A 13682-nucleotide genomic window follows, 5' to 3' on the forward strand; every position below is an offset into this window, starting at 1 on the left:
AGATTTGATGGTAGAGTGGTTGCAAAGCTCCCTTTCACCCCCCTTTCCTACATCCAAGGACTGTCTCATCGAAATCTGCTGGGGGACGATACCACAGACTGTTCCTTCATCTTCCTGTATATTCTCTGTACCATGTCAATTCGACAGGTAAGTGACAACATCCACTCTTTAATATGTATATCCTTCCTTGCTGTCACACCCTAAATTAGTGTCTACTTCTGTAATACTGGAAGTGTCTACCTGTTGCTACTGAGATCTTTCAGTTGCTTGTTTTAGAATTCGAGTATCATCTAAAGCTGTTTTAAATGTATGTAGGTCTAGATTACTGATCCTTAGGGATGGGAAGTAGCCATAAAATCAAACATGGTTTCCACATCCCATTTTTAGAGCTCTCAAGTTTCTTCTTTATTGCAACTATCTAAAGGTAGAAAAGTAAAGAGTGGCTTTTGTCTTCCCACTATCATTTCTTCTTTATGATACACCAGTGCCTTTTGGCACTTCAGAAACACAAATAAACAAATAATTTGGTGACTTGAAGTTAGTCACAGTTGAGATAAAGTCTGGCTTGTAGAATTTACATTCAAGCAACATGATGGTCAGACATTCATAGTGAAAAAGAGTGAGAGCTAAGAGTTACATATAAGGTTGTGAGAGCCTGGAAGAGAGACATAACATTCAATTAGTGGCAGACGATTCAGGCAGAAAGGTTGAAAGAATGAAGTGGCTTTTGAGATGGGACTTTAAAAAGTAAGACAGGTTAATTAAAGTCTCTGGCTCCAGAACTCTTCATATTTCAAGGCATTATTCAGTTTTTGAACATACTGCCACTCAGCAGGCATTGTAGTGGGGAGGTTGGCACATGCAATAAGTATGAGCATGATTCTTTCAATGATTGTTACATAAATGATTCAGAGTTATTTTTCTTCTTCTTCTTCCTCTGAATATTGTCTGTGGCAGCAGGTTTTTTGATTTGTCTGGCATGTGGGAATCAATAGGAAATGGAATAATAGTTTGAAGCTCACAAAGATCTTCATGATCTTACCACTTAATACTTTCCTTACCTCATCTCTCACCTCATCCAACACTCCGGCCATTCTGACTTGCCTGACAGTTTCCATGTTCCACTTACCCAGACTCACTTTTTGTGAATGCTCTTCCTTCTATCTGGATGTCTCCCACCTTTTTCTGTTGCATATTAAATGCAACCAAGTTTCCAGGCTTCCTGTAATCATTTTCTGACACTTGCTGCATTCTGAAGGGTAGATATATGACCAGATGCAGAAATCTCAGAAGATTATCACAGTAGTCTAGCAAAAAATCACTGTGTTCTAAACTTACAGTGATGGGAGGGTTGAAAAGGAGAGGACAAAGTTGAAAAATATATAGAGGTAAACTAGCAGAACTTAGTGATTGATTTAATGTGAGAAAGGAGAAACTAAGGTAACTTCAACATTATGGCTTTGGTGACCAAATGGAGGATGGGAATAGAAGAAAGAGAAGTAGGTTGGTTAGAAAACATGCTGTTTGAGGTGTTTGTGAGGGACTTAAGTGGGTATGTCCACCAGGAAGTTGTATTCTTGTGTAGCCGAGGTGTATACTACATCTTTTGACATGCTTTAGCATTTTGGCTTATCTGAGGTGAAAGCCAAGACAGCGACAACATGGATCTCTTTGTTGGTTTAACAGAGGTAATTGATAACTAGAATATTGCTCTTAAATTTGATTATTTAAGTATGAAATATTAAAATTATAGCTAGGGTCAAAATATTAATAAAAAAATGATGTATACATGCTACTTTAAGCAACGAAGAACAATTCTATTTTAATTACATGCAGATGTTACTACTTTATTTTTGATGGCTCACGACAGTTTTGTGGTTTTTTTGTGTTTGGGGGTTTGTTTTTTTGGGGCCAGCCTCGCGGCTTTGCAGGATCTCAGTTCTCTGACCAAGGATTGAACCCAGGTCATGGCAGTGAAAACCCGGAATCCTAACCACTAAGCCACCAGGGAACTCCCTCACAATAGTTATTTTAGATGCACCATTTGCACTGCTACCTGGACATTGTTACCTAGAAATCACCATCTGAACTGTAGACGTTTTTTTTTAGTGAAATAAATGTTAAGAATGATCATTGAGAAAGTTCAGCTCAAGCTGGTCTTTAAACTCCTTTCAGTTATTTCAGAAAGTCTGGTGAGGTGTATGTGTAGCAATTAATTTTATCAGGAATGCCATGGTCATTTACCATGGTGGTCAGCAAACTTCTTCTGTTTGCTGACCACCATGTAAGGGTCTAGATCAGGGGTCCCCAGCCCCCGGGCTGCGGACTGGTACGGCATGTTAGGAACTGGGCCGCGCAGCAGGAAGTGAGCTGCGGGCAAGCGAGCGAAGCTTCATCTGCTGCTCCCCATCGCTCACATTAGTGCTTGAACCATCTCCCCGCTGCCCGTCCATGGAAAAAATTGTATTCCATGAAACCAGTCCTTGGTGCCAAAAAGGTTGGGGACTGCTGGTCTAGATGATAAATGTTTTTGTATTTACTTTTCAGACCATACAGTCTCTGTCACAACAACTTAACTCTGCCATTATAGTATGAAAACAATCCTAGACAATATGTAAATGAATGAATGTGGCTGTGTTCCATCAAAACTTTATTTATAAAAACAGTCAGGGGCTTCCCTGGTGGTGCAGTGGTTAGGAATCTGCCTGCCAATGCAGGGGACATGGGTTCGAGCCCTTGTCCAGGAAGATCCCACATGCCACGGAGCAACTAAGCCCATGTGCCACAACTACTGAGCCTGCGCTCTACAGCCTGCAAGCCACAACTACTGAAGCCCACGTGCCACAACTACTGAAGCCCATGCACCTAGAGCCCGTGCTCCGCAACAAGAGAAGCCACCACAGTGAGAAGCCCGCGTGCCACAATGAAGAGTAGCCCCCGCTAGCCGCAACTAGAGAAAGCCCGTGCGCAGCAATGAGGACCTAATGCAGCCATTAATTAATTAATTAATTAATTTTTAAAAAACGGACAGTAGACCAGCCATGCTAACTCCTGAGAATACAAAGAAAAGGTGAAAGGTGATGGGTGGGGAGAGAAGGAGCGGCAAAAAAAACACAAAAATTCAGTGTGTTTGTTTTCAGCCAAGGAAGATATATATTCATACTTTTAATTTCCGCTTGTCCGAGTATATGCACTGATATTAATAAGAGAAAAGTATATAGAGCTCTAGTATAGGTATTCTGAGATATTAAAAATCTTTGAAAAATCACTAAAATGACCTACTTTTATCATTTTTATTAGCTGCCAATAGTTTCTTATTCTGTTCCCCATTGGTTGTTAGTATGTATACTAACAGGAGGATTATGAACTTATATCCAGTCTGAAATACTTTAGCATTTGAAGTGTTACTATGGAATATATGCTTCTTTCTTTGAATTAAAATTCCTTTCTCTTATTCCCTTTCTCTTTCTATGTTTTGTTTTGTTGTTTTATTTGTTTTTTAAGATCTTACATTGCATAATAGTTAACTCTGTAGATGCATGTGAAATGATCCGTCATAAAATATGAGGCTTTCAGATTAGAGACTGTATTATGATTCCCTCAATGAAGCCGTTCTTTTTTTTTAATTAATAAATATATATATTAAAAAAATTTTTTTTTGGCTGTGTTGGGTCTTTGTTGCTGCGCATGGGCTTTCTCTAGTTGCACCGAGCGGGGGCTACTGTTCGTTATGGTGCGCAGGCTTCTAGTGATTTCTGAATTTCCTATATATATCTTAAAGTGTAGTGTGCACCTAAAAGGCAGGTGTGAAACAAACAGTAGATACTACACCCAAATATAAACTTGGAAAATTGGGGTTATACCACTTTTTACTCCCTAAAACAATGTAGGAAAATTCATGTTGCCCCCAACCTCCAGTAGGAATTGTCAACTTTGGGATTTTTACCAATCTAACAGATAAGAATTGCTCTCTCATTGTAGTTTTAATTTGCTTATTTGGATTGAGCATCTCTGTTTGTCTAAGAGCTATTCATGTATTTTTTTCTTTCTTTGGTAGGCGAGACACTGTGTATGCTTTTTGCCTATTTCGCTATTGGGTTGTTGGTCTTTTTCTTAATTTTTAGCTCTTAGAGAGATTAGCCCTCTCTGTGATCTAAGTTACTAATAATTTTTACAAATTGTCATTCGTGTTTGTTTTACTTAGTATGGTTTTTGCCATGCAAAATTTTGTTTGCTGGAGGTTTTTAGTTGTTTTTTTGTTTGTTTTTCTTTTCCTTTTTTGGTTTACTAGTCTTTAACTAAAGTTATAAAGAAATTCATCCTTGTTTTCTTCTAGTACATTTTGACTTCATTAAGTCATGGTTCGATGCATTTGGAGTTGACACTGGTGTACCTTATTTATTCTTTGCTCTTGTACTTTGCCAACTATTATGTGATTTTTATTAGGGAAAACATGGATTCATTTGAGATCAAAGGTTGCCTATCCGTTGTTTTCAAAGACTGAGGAGCCGGAGGGTCAAAAGAATGCAGTAAGGTTAATGATCATTCTTGAATCTAGTGTGTATTTGAATAGGACGAAGCCCTGTCAGCAGCCTACTATTAATATTTTCTCTGGAGTGCCTGTCTAAATTCCTCTTTGAAATTTGAAAGTCTGTTCAGATCCCAGTGCAAGTGTTTGGCTGGGGACACTCCTCCTTTCTTCACACCTTGTGTAGATAATTAGGGTTCTGGAATGCACAGGTGTCATAGAGTGGGCTAAGCATTGTGATCTGAACCCCTAGAGTAAAAGAATATGGAGGAGTGGGTCAAAATATATGTGTCATACCTGTAGAGTCTCAAGGTTTAAACTTGTCAGTGTGACTGCCCCTGGTAGCAATTTTCCAGAGGAATCCTCAAGGCAATGCTCTCTTATGTCCAGAAGCTACTTTCTGGTTTCCTATATTCAGTAATACCAGTGCTTTTAATCTTTCTTGTTTATTGTGGTAAAATAGACATAACATAAAATATGCTGCTTTAACCATTTTTAACTGTACAGTTCTGTGACATTAAGTACATTGTACGTTGTCATATGACCATCACCACTATCCATCTCTAGAACTTTTTCATATTCCCAAACCGAAAATCTCTGCCCATTAAACACTAAATCTCCATTACCCTCTCCCCTCAGTCCCTGGCAACAACCATTCTACTTTCTGTCTCTGTGAATTTGATTGTTCATATTTGTGAATTTGACCTCATATAAGTAGAATCATACTTATGTTCTTTTGTAACTGGCATGTTTTAAAGGTTCATCCATGTTGTAGCATGTGTCAGAATTTCTTTCCTTTTTAAGGGTGAATAGACATTCAGTTGTATGTATATACCACATTTTGTTTATTCATCTGTCAAAGGACAATTGGATTGCTTCTACCTTTTGGCTGTTGTGAGTAATGCTGCTGTGGACACAGGTGTATAAATGTCTGAATTCCTGTTTTCCCTTCTTTTTGCATATATACCCAGAAGTAGAATTGCTGGTCATACTGCAATTCTATGTTTAATTTTTTGAGGAATCAACATACTGTTTTCCACAGCTACTCATCATTTTACCCAGTACTGTTATCTTAAGGCTTCAGTTTGCCACCAGTTTGAGACCATTTTTAAAAGAATACAAGTAATTTCTCATGCTTTTGTTTCAGTGAGTGAAAACCATAATTTCATTCACTCAGGGTTAATGTTTATGCTGAATGTGTAAAAACAAAATGTATTTTATTCGTTACCTCCAGCAATGGTGGGGTGACCTTGCTTGTTTTAATGGGGAAGTCTTCTTGTAGTAAATTAGAATATAGCATCTATGGGAATGAGAAACATTTCTGTTATTCATGTCCTTAAAGTGTCAACAGTTTTAATTGCTGAAGTGAGTAGATAGTTCTATCACCAGGTTTCTGGAATTTGTTTTAAACACCTTATATTTGTGAAAGATTATGATATTTACATATATCAGTTAATAACATCTCTACGGTATTAACCAGAATCCACTTCCTTTACTGAGAGTGGTAGTGTGATTAAATCAGCTAGCTCCAGTCCCTTCGTGACAATACCCCAAGGGTAGGAGTGTGCTAACTGGTTTAAAAAAAAGTGTCACCTTAAGAACAACTGCTAAAAACAAAAAAGAAAACTGCTAACTTTCTATATCATGACCCCTTATTATGATGGAGGTATAATATTAGGTTGAATTAAGGGTATCTATCTGCTTCAATATTTTTTCCCCTATCTATAAGAGAACTTACTATCACATTAATAATTGATAGTGTCCTCTGTTCATTTATTCATTCAACAAAATTGAACACATATGTGTATCAGGCTCTGTGCTGGATGCTTAGTATACAGTTATTAAAAAAAAAAACTGATGTATAATTATGGTCCTTGCCCTCATGGAACTTATGTTTCTTTTGAAATAAAAAGGTTAATTTTCCCCACCTGCAACTTCACTTCTAAAGAAATCATTATCAAATATGAGGGTATAGAAGTACATTTAAAATTATTTCTGTTATACTAATCATTCAGAGTGGAGGCAGATTAAACAAAGATTTAATTTTAAACCTAAACTAAGGCAATTTAATGACATTACTAATTCACGTAAGTATTTGTGAGTCTGGTTTTTATCTATTATTTTTTTCATGTTCTGGTATGTTAGTGATTATATGATTCACCACTGACTTAAGAGTTTTCAAGGAGGCACTTCCCTGGTGGCGCAGTGGTTAAGAATCCACCTGCCGATGCAGGGGACACGGGTTCAAGCCCTGGTCTGGGGAAATCCCACATGCTGCGGAGCAACTAAACCTGTGTGCCACAAATACTGAGCCTGCGCTCGGAGAAGCCCGCGCACTGCAATGAAGACTAACCCCTGCTCTTCGCAACTAAAGGAAGCCCCACACAGCAACAAAGACCCAATGCAGCCAATAAATAAATAAATAATTTTTTTAAATAAATAAATCAAACAAGTTGGAAATTTAGTGACATTCTATCATTTGGTCTTCTTATTGCTTTGTGTAGTGGATTTTTAGAGGGGGGCATGAAGGAGCTATTTTTATTATGAAAGAAATACAGACATTCTCCAGCTTTACTAAGGGGAAGTAACCTACTAATGATTGATTTTTCTTCATAACCTGTTTTTAGATTTCTTTTTAAAGTACAGCATGGTCTATAATATTGTGAGTGATTGAATGAATGAATGAAGTATTTTATGGCAAATATAATTTAAATGAGTTCTTGAAGTTGTGTCTTCATATTTAAATATTATGTGATATTCTGACAGTGTTATCTCAGAAATATAAACATATCAGTAACAATTATTCTTTTTTTTGAATATTTGAATTTTATTTTATTTTTTAATACAGCAGGTTCTTATTATCTATTTTATACATATTAGTGTATATATGTCAATACCAATCTCCCAATTCATCACACCACCACCACCCCCTGCCGCTTTCCCCGCTTGGTGTCCATACGTTTGTCCCCTACATCTCTGTCTCTATTTCTGCCCTGCAGACTGGTTCATCTGTACCATTTTTCTAGGTTCCACATATATGCGTTAATATATGGTATTTGTTTTTCTCTTTCTGACTTACTTCACTCTATATGACAATCTCTAGATCCATCCACGTCTCTACAAATGACCCAATTTAATTCCTTTTTATGGCTGAGTAATATTCCATTGTGTATATGCACCACATCTTCTTTATCCATTTGTCTGTCAATGGGCATTTAGGTTGCTTCCATGACCTGGCTATTGGAAATAGTGCTGCAGTGAACTCTGGGGTGCATGTGTCTTTTTGAATTATGGTTTCCTCTGGGTATATGCCCAGTAGTGGGATTGCTGGGTCCTATGGTAGTTCTACTTTCAGTTTTTTAAGGAACCTCCATACTGTTTGCCATAGTGACTATATCGATTTACATTCCCACCAACAGTGCAAGAGGGTTCCCTTTTCTCCACACCCTCTCCAGCATTTGTTGTTTGTAGATTTTCTGATGATGCCCGTTCTAACTGGTGTGAGGTGATACCTCATTGTAGTTTTGATTTGCATTGCTCTAATAATTAGTGATGTTGAGCAGCTTTTCATGTGCTTCTTGGCCATCTGCATGTCTTCTTTGGAGAAATGTCTATTTAGGTCTTTTGCCCATTTTTTGATTGGGTTCTTTGTTTTTTTAATATTGAGCTGCATGAGCTGTTTATATATTTTGGAGATTAATTCTTTGTCTGTTGCTTTGTTTGAAAATATTTTCTCCCATCCTGAGGGTTGTCTTTCCATCTTGTTTGTAGTTTCCTTTGCTGTGCAAAAGCTTTGAAGTTTCATTAGGTCCTATTTGTTTATTTTTGTTTTTATTTCCATTACTCTAGGAGGTGGATCAAAAAAGATCTTGCTGTGATTTATGTCAAAGAGTGTTCTTCCTATATTTTCCTCTGAGAGTTTTATAGTGTCCAGTCTTACATTTAGGTCTCTAATCAATTTTGAGTTTATTTTTGTGCATGGTGTTAGGGAGTGTTCTAATTTCATTCTTTTCCATGTAGCTGTCCAGGTTTCCCAGCACCACTTATTGAAGAGACTGTCTTTCTCCATTGTATATCCTTCGGTTTGTCCTATATGGCCTTTATTATGTTGAGGTAGTTTCCCTCTATGCCCACTTTCTGGAGAATTTTTATCATAAATGGGTGTTGAATTTTGTCAAAAGCTTTTTCTGCATCTATTGAGATGATCACATGGTTTTTATTCTTCAGTTTGTTAATGTGTATCACACTGATTGATTTGCATATATTGAAGAATCCTTGCATCCCTGGGATAAATCCCACTTCATCATGGTGTATGATCCTTTTAATGTGTTGTTGGATTCTGTTTGCTAGTATTTTGTTGAGGATTTTTCATCATGGATTATCATCAGTGATATTGGATTTATCATCAGTGATATTGGTCTGTAATTTTCTTTTTTTGTAGTATCTTTGTCTGGTTTTGGTATCAGGGTGATGGTGGCCTCATAGAATGAGTTTGGGAGTGTTCCTTCCTCTGCAATATTGTGGAAGAGTTTGAGAAGGATAGGTGTTAGCTCTTCTCTAAATGTTTGATAGAATTCATCTGTGAAGCCATCTGGTCCTGGACTTTGTTGGAATATTTTTAATCACAGTTTCAGTTTCATTACTTGTGATTGGTCTGTTCATATTTTCTATTTCTTCCTGGTTCAGTCTTGGAAGGTTATAGCTTTCTAAGAATTTCTCCATTTCTTCCAGGTTGTCCATTTTATTGGCATAGAGTTGCTTGTAGTAGTCTCTCATGATGCTTTGTATTTCTGCGGTGTCCGTTGTAACTTCTCCTTTTTCATTTCTAATTTTATTGATTTGAGTCCTCTCCCTCTTTTTCTTGATGAGTCTGGCTAAAGGTTTATCAATTTTGTTTATCTTCTCAAAGAACCATCTTTTAGTTTTATTGATCTTTGCTATTGTTTTCTTTGTTTCTATTTCATTTATTTCTGCTCTCATCTTTATGAATTCTTTTCTTCTACTAACATTGGGTTTTGTTTGTTCTTCTTTCTCTAGTTCCTTTAGGTGTAAGGTTAGATTGTTTGAGATTTTTCTTGTTTCTTGAGGAAGGCTTGTATTGCTATAAACTTCCCTCTTAGAACTGCTTTTGCTGCATCCCATAGGTTTTGGATCGTTGTGTTTTCATTGTCATTTGTCTCTAGGTGTTTTTTGATTTCCTGTTTGATTTCCTCAGTGATCTCTTGGCTATTTAGTAACATATTGTTTAGCCTCCCTGTGTTTGTGTTTTTTATGTTTTTTTCCCTGTAATTGATTTCTAGTCTCATAGTACTGTGGTCAGAAAAGATGCTTCATGTGATTTCAGTTTTCTTAAATTTACTGAGGCTTGATTTGTGACCCAACTTGTGATCTCTTCTGGAGAAGAACTGTTCCATGTGCCCTTGAGAAGAAAGTGTAATCTGCTGTTTCTGGATGGGATGTCTTATAAATATTAATTAAATCTATCTGGTCTATTGTGTCATTTAAAGCTTGTGTTTCCTTATTAATTTTCTGTCTGGATGATCTGTCCATTGGTGGAAGTGAGGTGTTAAAGTCCCCCACTATTACTGTGTTACTGTCGATTTCCTCTTTTAGAGCTGTTAGCAGTTGCCTTATGTATTGAGGTGCTCCTATGTTGGGTGCATATATATTTATAATTGTTATATCTTCTTGGATTGATCCCTTGATCATTATGTTGTGTCCTTCCTTGTCTCTTGTAGCATTCTTTATTTTAAAGTCTGTTTTATCTGATATGAGTATTGCTACTCCAGCTTTATTTTGATTTCCATTTGCATGGAATATCTTTTTCCATTCCGTCACTTTCAGTCTGTATGTGTCCCTAGGTCTGAAGTGGGTCTGTTGTAGACAGCATATATATGGGTCTTGTTTTGGTATCCATTCAGCGAGCCTGTGTCTTTTGGTTGGAGCATTTAATCCATTCACGTTTAAGGTAATTATTGATATGTATGTTCCTATTACCATTTTCTTAATTGTTATGGGTTTGTTTTTGTAGGTCCTTTTCCTCTCTTGTGTTTCCCACCTAAAGAAGTTCCTTTAACATTTGTTGTAGGGCTTGTTTCATGTTGCTGAATTCTCTTAGCTTTTTCTTGCCTGTAAAGCTTTTGATTTCTCCGTAGAATCTGAATGAGATCCTTGCTGGGTAGAGTAATCTTGGTTGTAGGTTCTTCCCTTTCATCACTTTAAATACATCATGCCACTCCCTTCTGGCTTGTAGAGTTTCTGCTGAGAAATCAACTGTTAACCTTATGGGAGTTCCCTTGTATGTTATTTGTTGTTTTTCCCTTGTTGCTTTCAGTAATTTTTCTTTGTCTTTAATTTTTGTCAGTATTATTACTATGTGTCTCAGCGTGTTTCTCCTTGGGTTTATCCTGCCTGGGGCTCTTTGCGCTTCCTGGACTTGGGTGGCTATTTCCTTTCCCATGTTAGGGAAGTTTTCAACTATATCTCTTCAGATATTTTCTCGGGTCCTTTCTCTCTCTCTTCTTCTTCTGGGACCCCTATAATGCGAATGTTGTTGCATTTAATGTTGTCCCAGAGGTCTCTTAGGCTGTCTTCATTTCTTTCCATTCTTTTTTCTTTATTCTGTTCTGTGGCAGTGAATTCCACCATTCTGTCTTCCAGGTCACTTATCCATTCTTCTGCCTCAGTTATTCTGCTATTGATTCCTTCTAGTGTATTTTTCATTTCAGTTATTTATTGTTCATCTCTGTTTTTTTGTCTTTAATTCTTCTAGGTCTTTGTTAAACATTTCTTGCATCTTCTCGATCGTTGCCTCCATTCTTTTTCCGAGGTCCTGGATCATCTTCACTATCATTATTCTGAATTCTTTTTCTGGAAGGTTGCCTATCTCCACTTCATTTAGTTGTTTTTCTGGGGTTTTATCTTGTTCCTTCATCTGGTACAAAGTCCTCTGCCTTTTCATTTTGTCTATCTTTTTGTGAATGTGGTTTTCCTTCCACAGGCTGCAGAACTGTAGTTCTTCTTGCTTCTGCTGTCTGCCCTCTCAGTAGCAATTATTCTTAATGATAAAGTATTGGGGAGTGTATACTTCAGAGGAGCCTAGATATAGATATTCTCATAGTGCCTTATGCACATTAGGTACTCAGTAACTGTTGAATGAATGAATGCATACAAGCTAACCTGCCTACCCTGGGTTAGAGTTTGTTCTGAAGAACAGAACTTTAATAGAGGAGGTACTATGTAAGAGAACCCATTAGATTAAGAATCCAAAAACATGGGTTTTAATTCTAACTCTGTTCTTCATTTAACTTTGTAATTTTGGACAGGCCATCCTACTCTTCCAAGTTTTAATTGGAATTTCTCAAATATAAAATGAAAGACTTGAGCAAAAATAATTAGACGATCTTTAAGGTTTTCCCACTTACAGGTACTGTACAATATCTTAACTGACCTTATTTACCCTGTCCACATTCATGAACCCCTTCCCTCCCTCTTTAAAGCAAACCACCTTATCCCCACATCACAATGGCCACTCCTGTGCTCTTTAGAACTCCTCCACCTGTCTGCTCCCACCAGTTGAGTCATTGCCTTCCAAGAGCCAATTGTGTTTATCCCTAAACTGTTTATGCTAGTTTTACTCATTGTTGCATTTATGTTATTTAATTTAATGTTATATTAACCGATGAAATCTGAGTATAAAATAGTCTTTTCTATGAGAACTAGTTTCATAAAGTTGAGTTTCTAAAAAAAAAAACTACTGAATTAGATTTAAGTGAGACAGCTGAAAAGATGAGGGGTTGTGTAGAAACCTAGGAGGATTCTGAACTTAGATTACTTTGCAAAATTCTGAATTCTCTCACTTCTTTGAAGACATTGATACCGAATATTTCAGTTTCAGCTGATACTGAACATTTCAGTTTCAGCTTCAGACGGTGCAATAATGACTAAATCCAGCTATAAGCCCCATACTCAGAGAAAAAGCCTTCCTACACGAAATAGCTAATGAATGTACTTTGTGTACATTGTACACAATGTACTTGTGTTGAAATAAAAGATTACCTCTTTTTATGATTCTCCACTTGAAAAAATCAGCTTCTTTGGTTAGTAGACCAAGATCCTATGAGGGAAGAGGCCTTTTACTGTTCTGTGATCTCTATAACATTGTAGGCCTTTTAAAAAATAAGTAGTAATCATCCTGTTTTAGGTCATATTAGTACTTTTTATTTGTAAGGTTTCTCTTTATATGAGATCTATGTTAAATACTTTTCTCTATATCTCATTAAAACCCAATTTTTATTCTGTTTCCTTCACAGAACATCCAGAAGATCCTTGGCCTTGCCCCTTCACGAGCCGCCACCAAGCAGGCAGGTGGATTTCTTGGCCCTCCACCTCCTTCTGGGAAGTTCTCTTGAATTTAAGAAGAACCCTATAATTCCTGTCATTCTTTTTAGACACTCAAATAAGACCGGCAACTATTTTGTAGCAAGAGCCATAGGCAGCCTTAGCACTTGGGCCACTTTCTAATTTTGAGTTATTTCTAGGTTTTTTTGGATGTGATTCGAATGAGAATGGCACTCAACAAACATGATAGTGCTTTTGGTCACAGATTAATTTTTTTTAAACAAGTGTTTTGATTAGATAAGCACAGGTGATGTTTATGTGATGAGAAACAAATTCTTATTTTGCTTACACAAATATTTCTGTGGGATCAACTTTCAAGTATGTGCTGTGTGCCATGTACCATGGAAGTTGGCTCTCTATGAGCATTTAGAGATCTGGAAGAAAAATTTAGTTTATGTAACTCTTATTTGGAACAATTTGTTGTGTGTTTTTTTCAACCCAAATATATGACCTGAGATCAATAAAAGAGGCCAAAATTTTAGCTATTTCATCTACAAGGAGAGACGTGTTTTGTTTTGCCATATTTCTAGATACATATTTTTAGTAATCTGAACATAAGGGTAAACATTGGCGAGGAAGGGGCAATGCTGTTTTTGTTTTTTCTCGCCCGTCCGCCCTACCCTGGAGCAATGTTTAAATGTAATATTTTATCATACTTGCTTCATATGCTCAAAATACAGAGTTGCCCTGTTATAGGAATTCTAAAACATGAGAGGAAAGGAAGGTAATAACTCACAGGAGTATAAAAATGAGG

General features: G+C 36.9%; 1 protein-coding gene across 3 annotated transcripts in view; it reads left to right on the forward strand.

The window, feature by feature from the left end:
• Nucleotides 1-13425, forward strand: part of TMCO1 (transmembrane and coiled-coil domains 1) — a 46377-nt gene extending 32952 nt beyond the window's left edge. For 2 of the 3 annotated variants that reach the window (XM_089911779.1, XM_022563264.2), the window contains 2 exons: nucleotides 3-147; nucleotides 12841-13425. In XM_089911779.1, coding sequence (XP_089767905.1) covers nucleotides 3-147; nucleotides 12841-12939 — 244 coding nt within the window. In that variant the 3' untranslated portion in view covers nucleotides 12940-13425. Of the gene's footprint in view, nucleotides 1-2; nucleotides 148-1915 lie in introns of all 3 variants that reach the window. The other variant, XM_089911782.1, reaches the window with a different exon arrangement.
• Nucleotides 13426-13682: the final 257 nt, after the last annotated feature.

Source organism: Delphinapterus leucas, chromosome 1, assembly GCF_059928025.1.
Source record: "Delphinapterus leucas isolate spDelLeu-1000000601 "Yukka" chromosome 1, BTC_Dleu_Yukka2, whole genome shotgun sequence".
In the NCBI taxonomy this organism is placed as follows: Eukaryota; Metazoa; Chordata; class Mammalia; order Artiodactyla; family Monodontidae; genus Delphinapterus; species Delphinapterus leucas.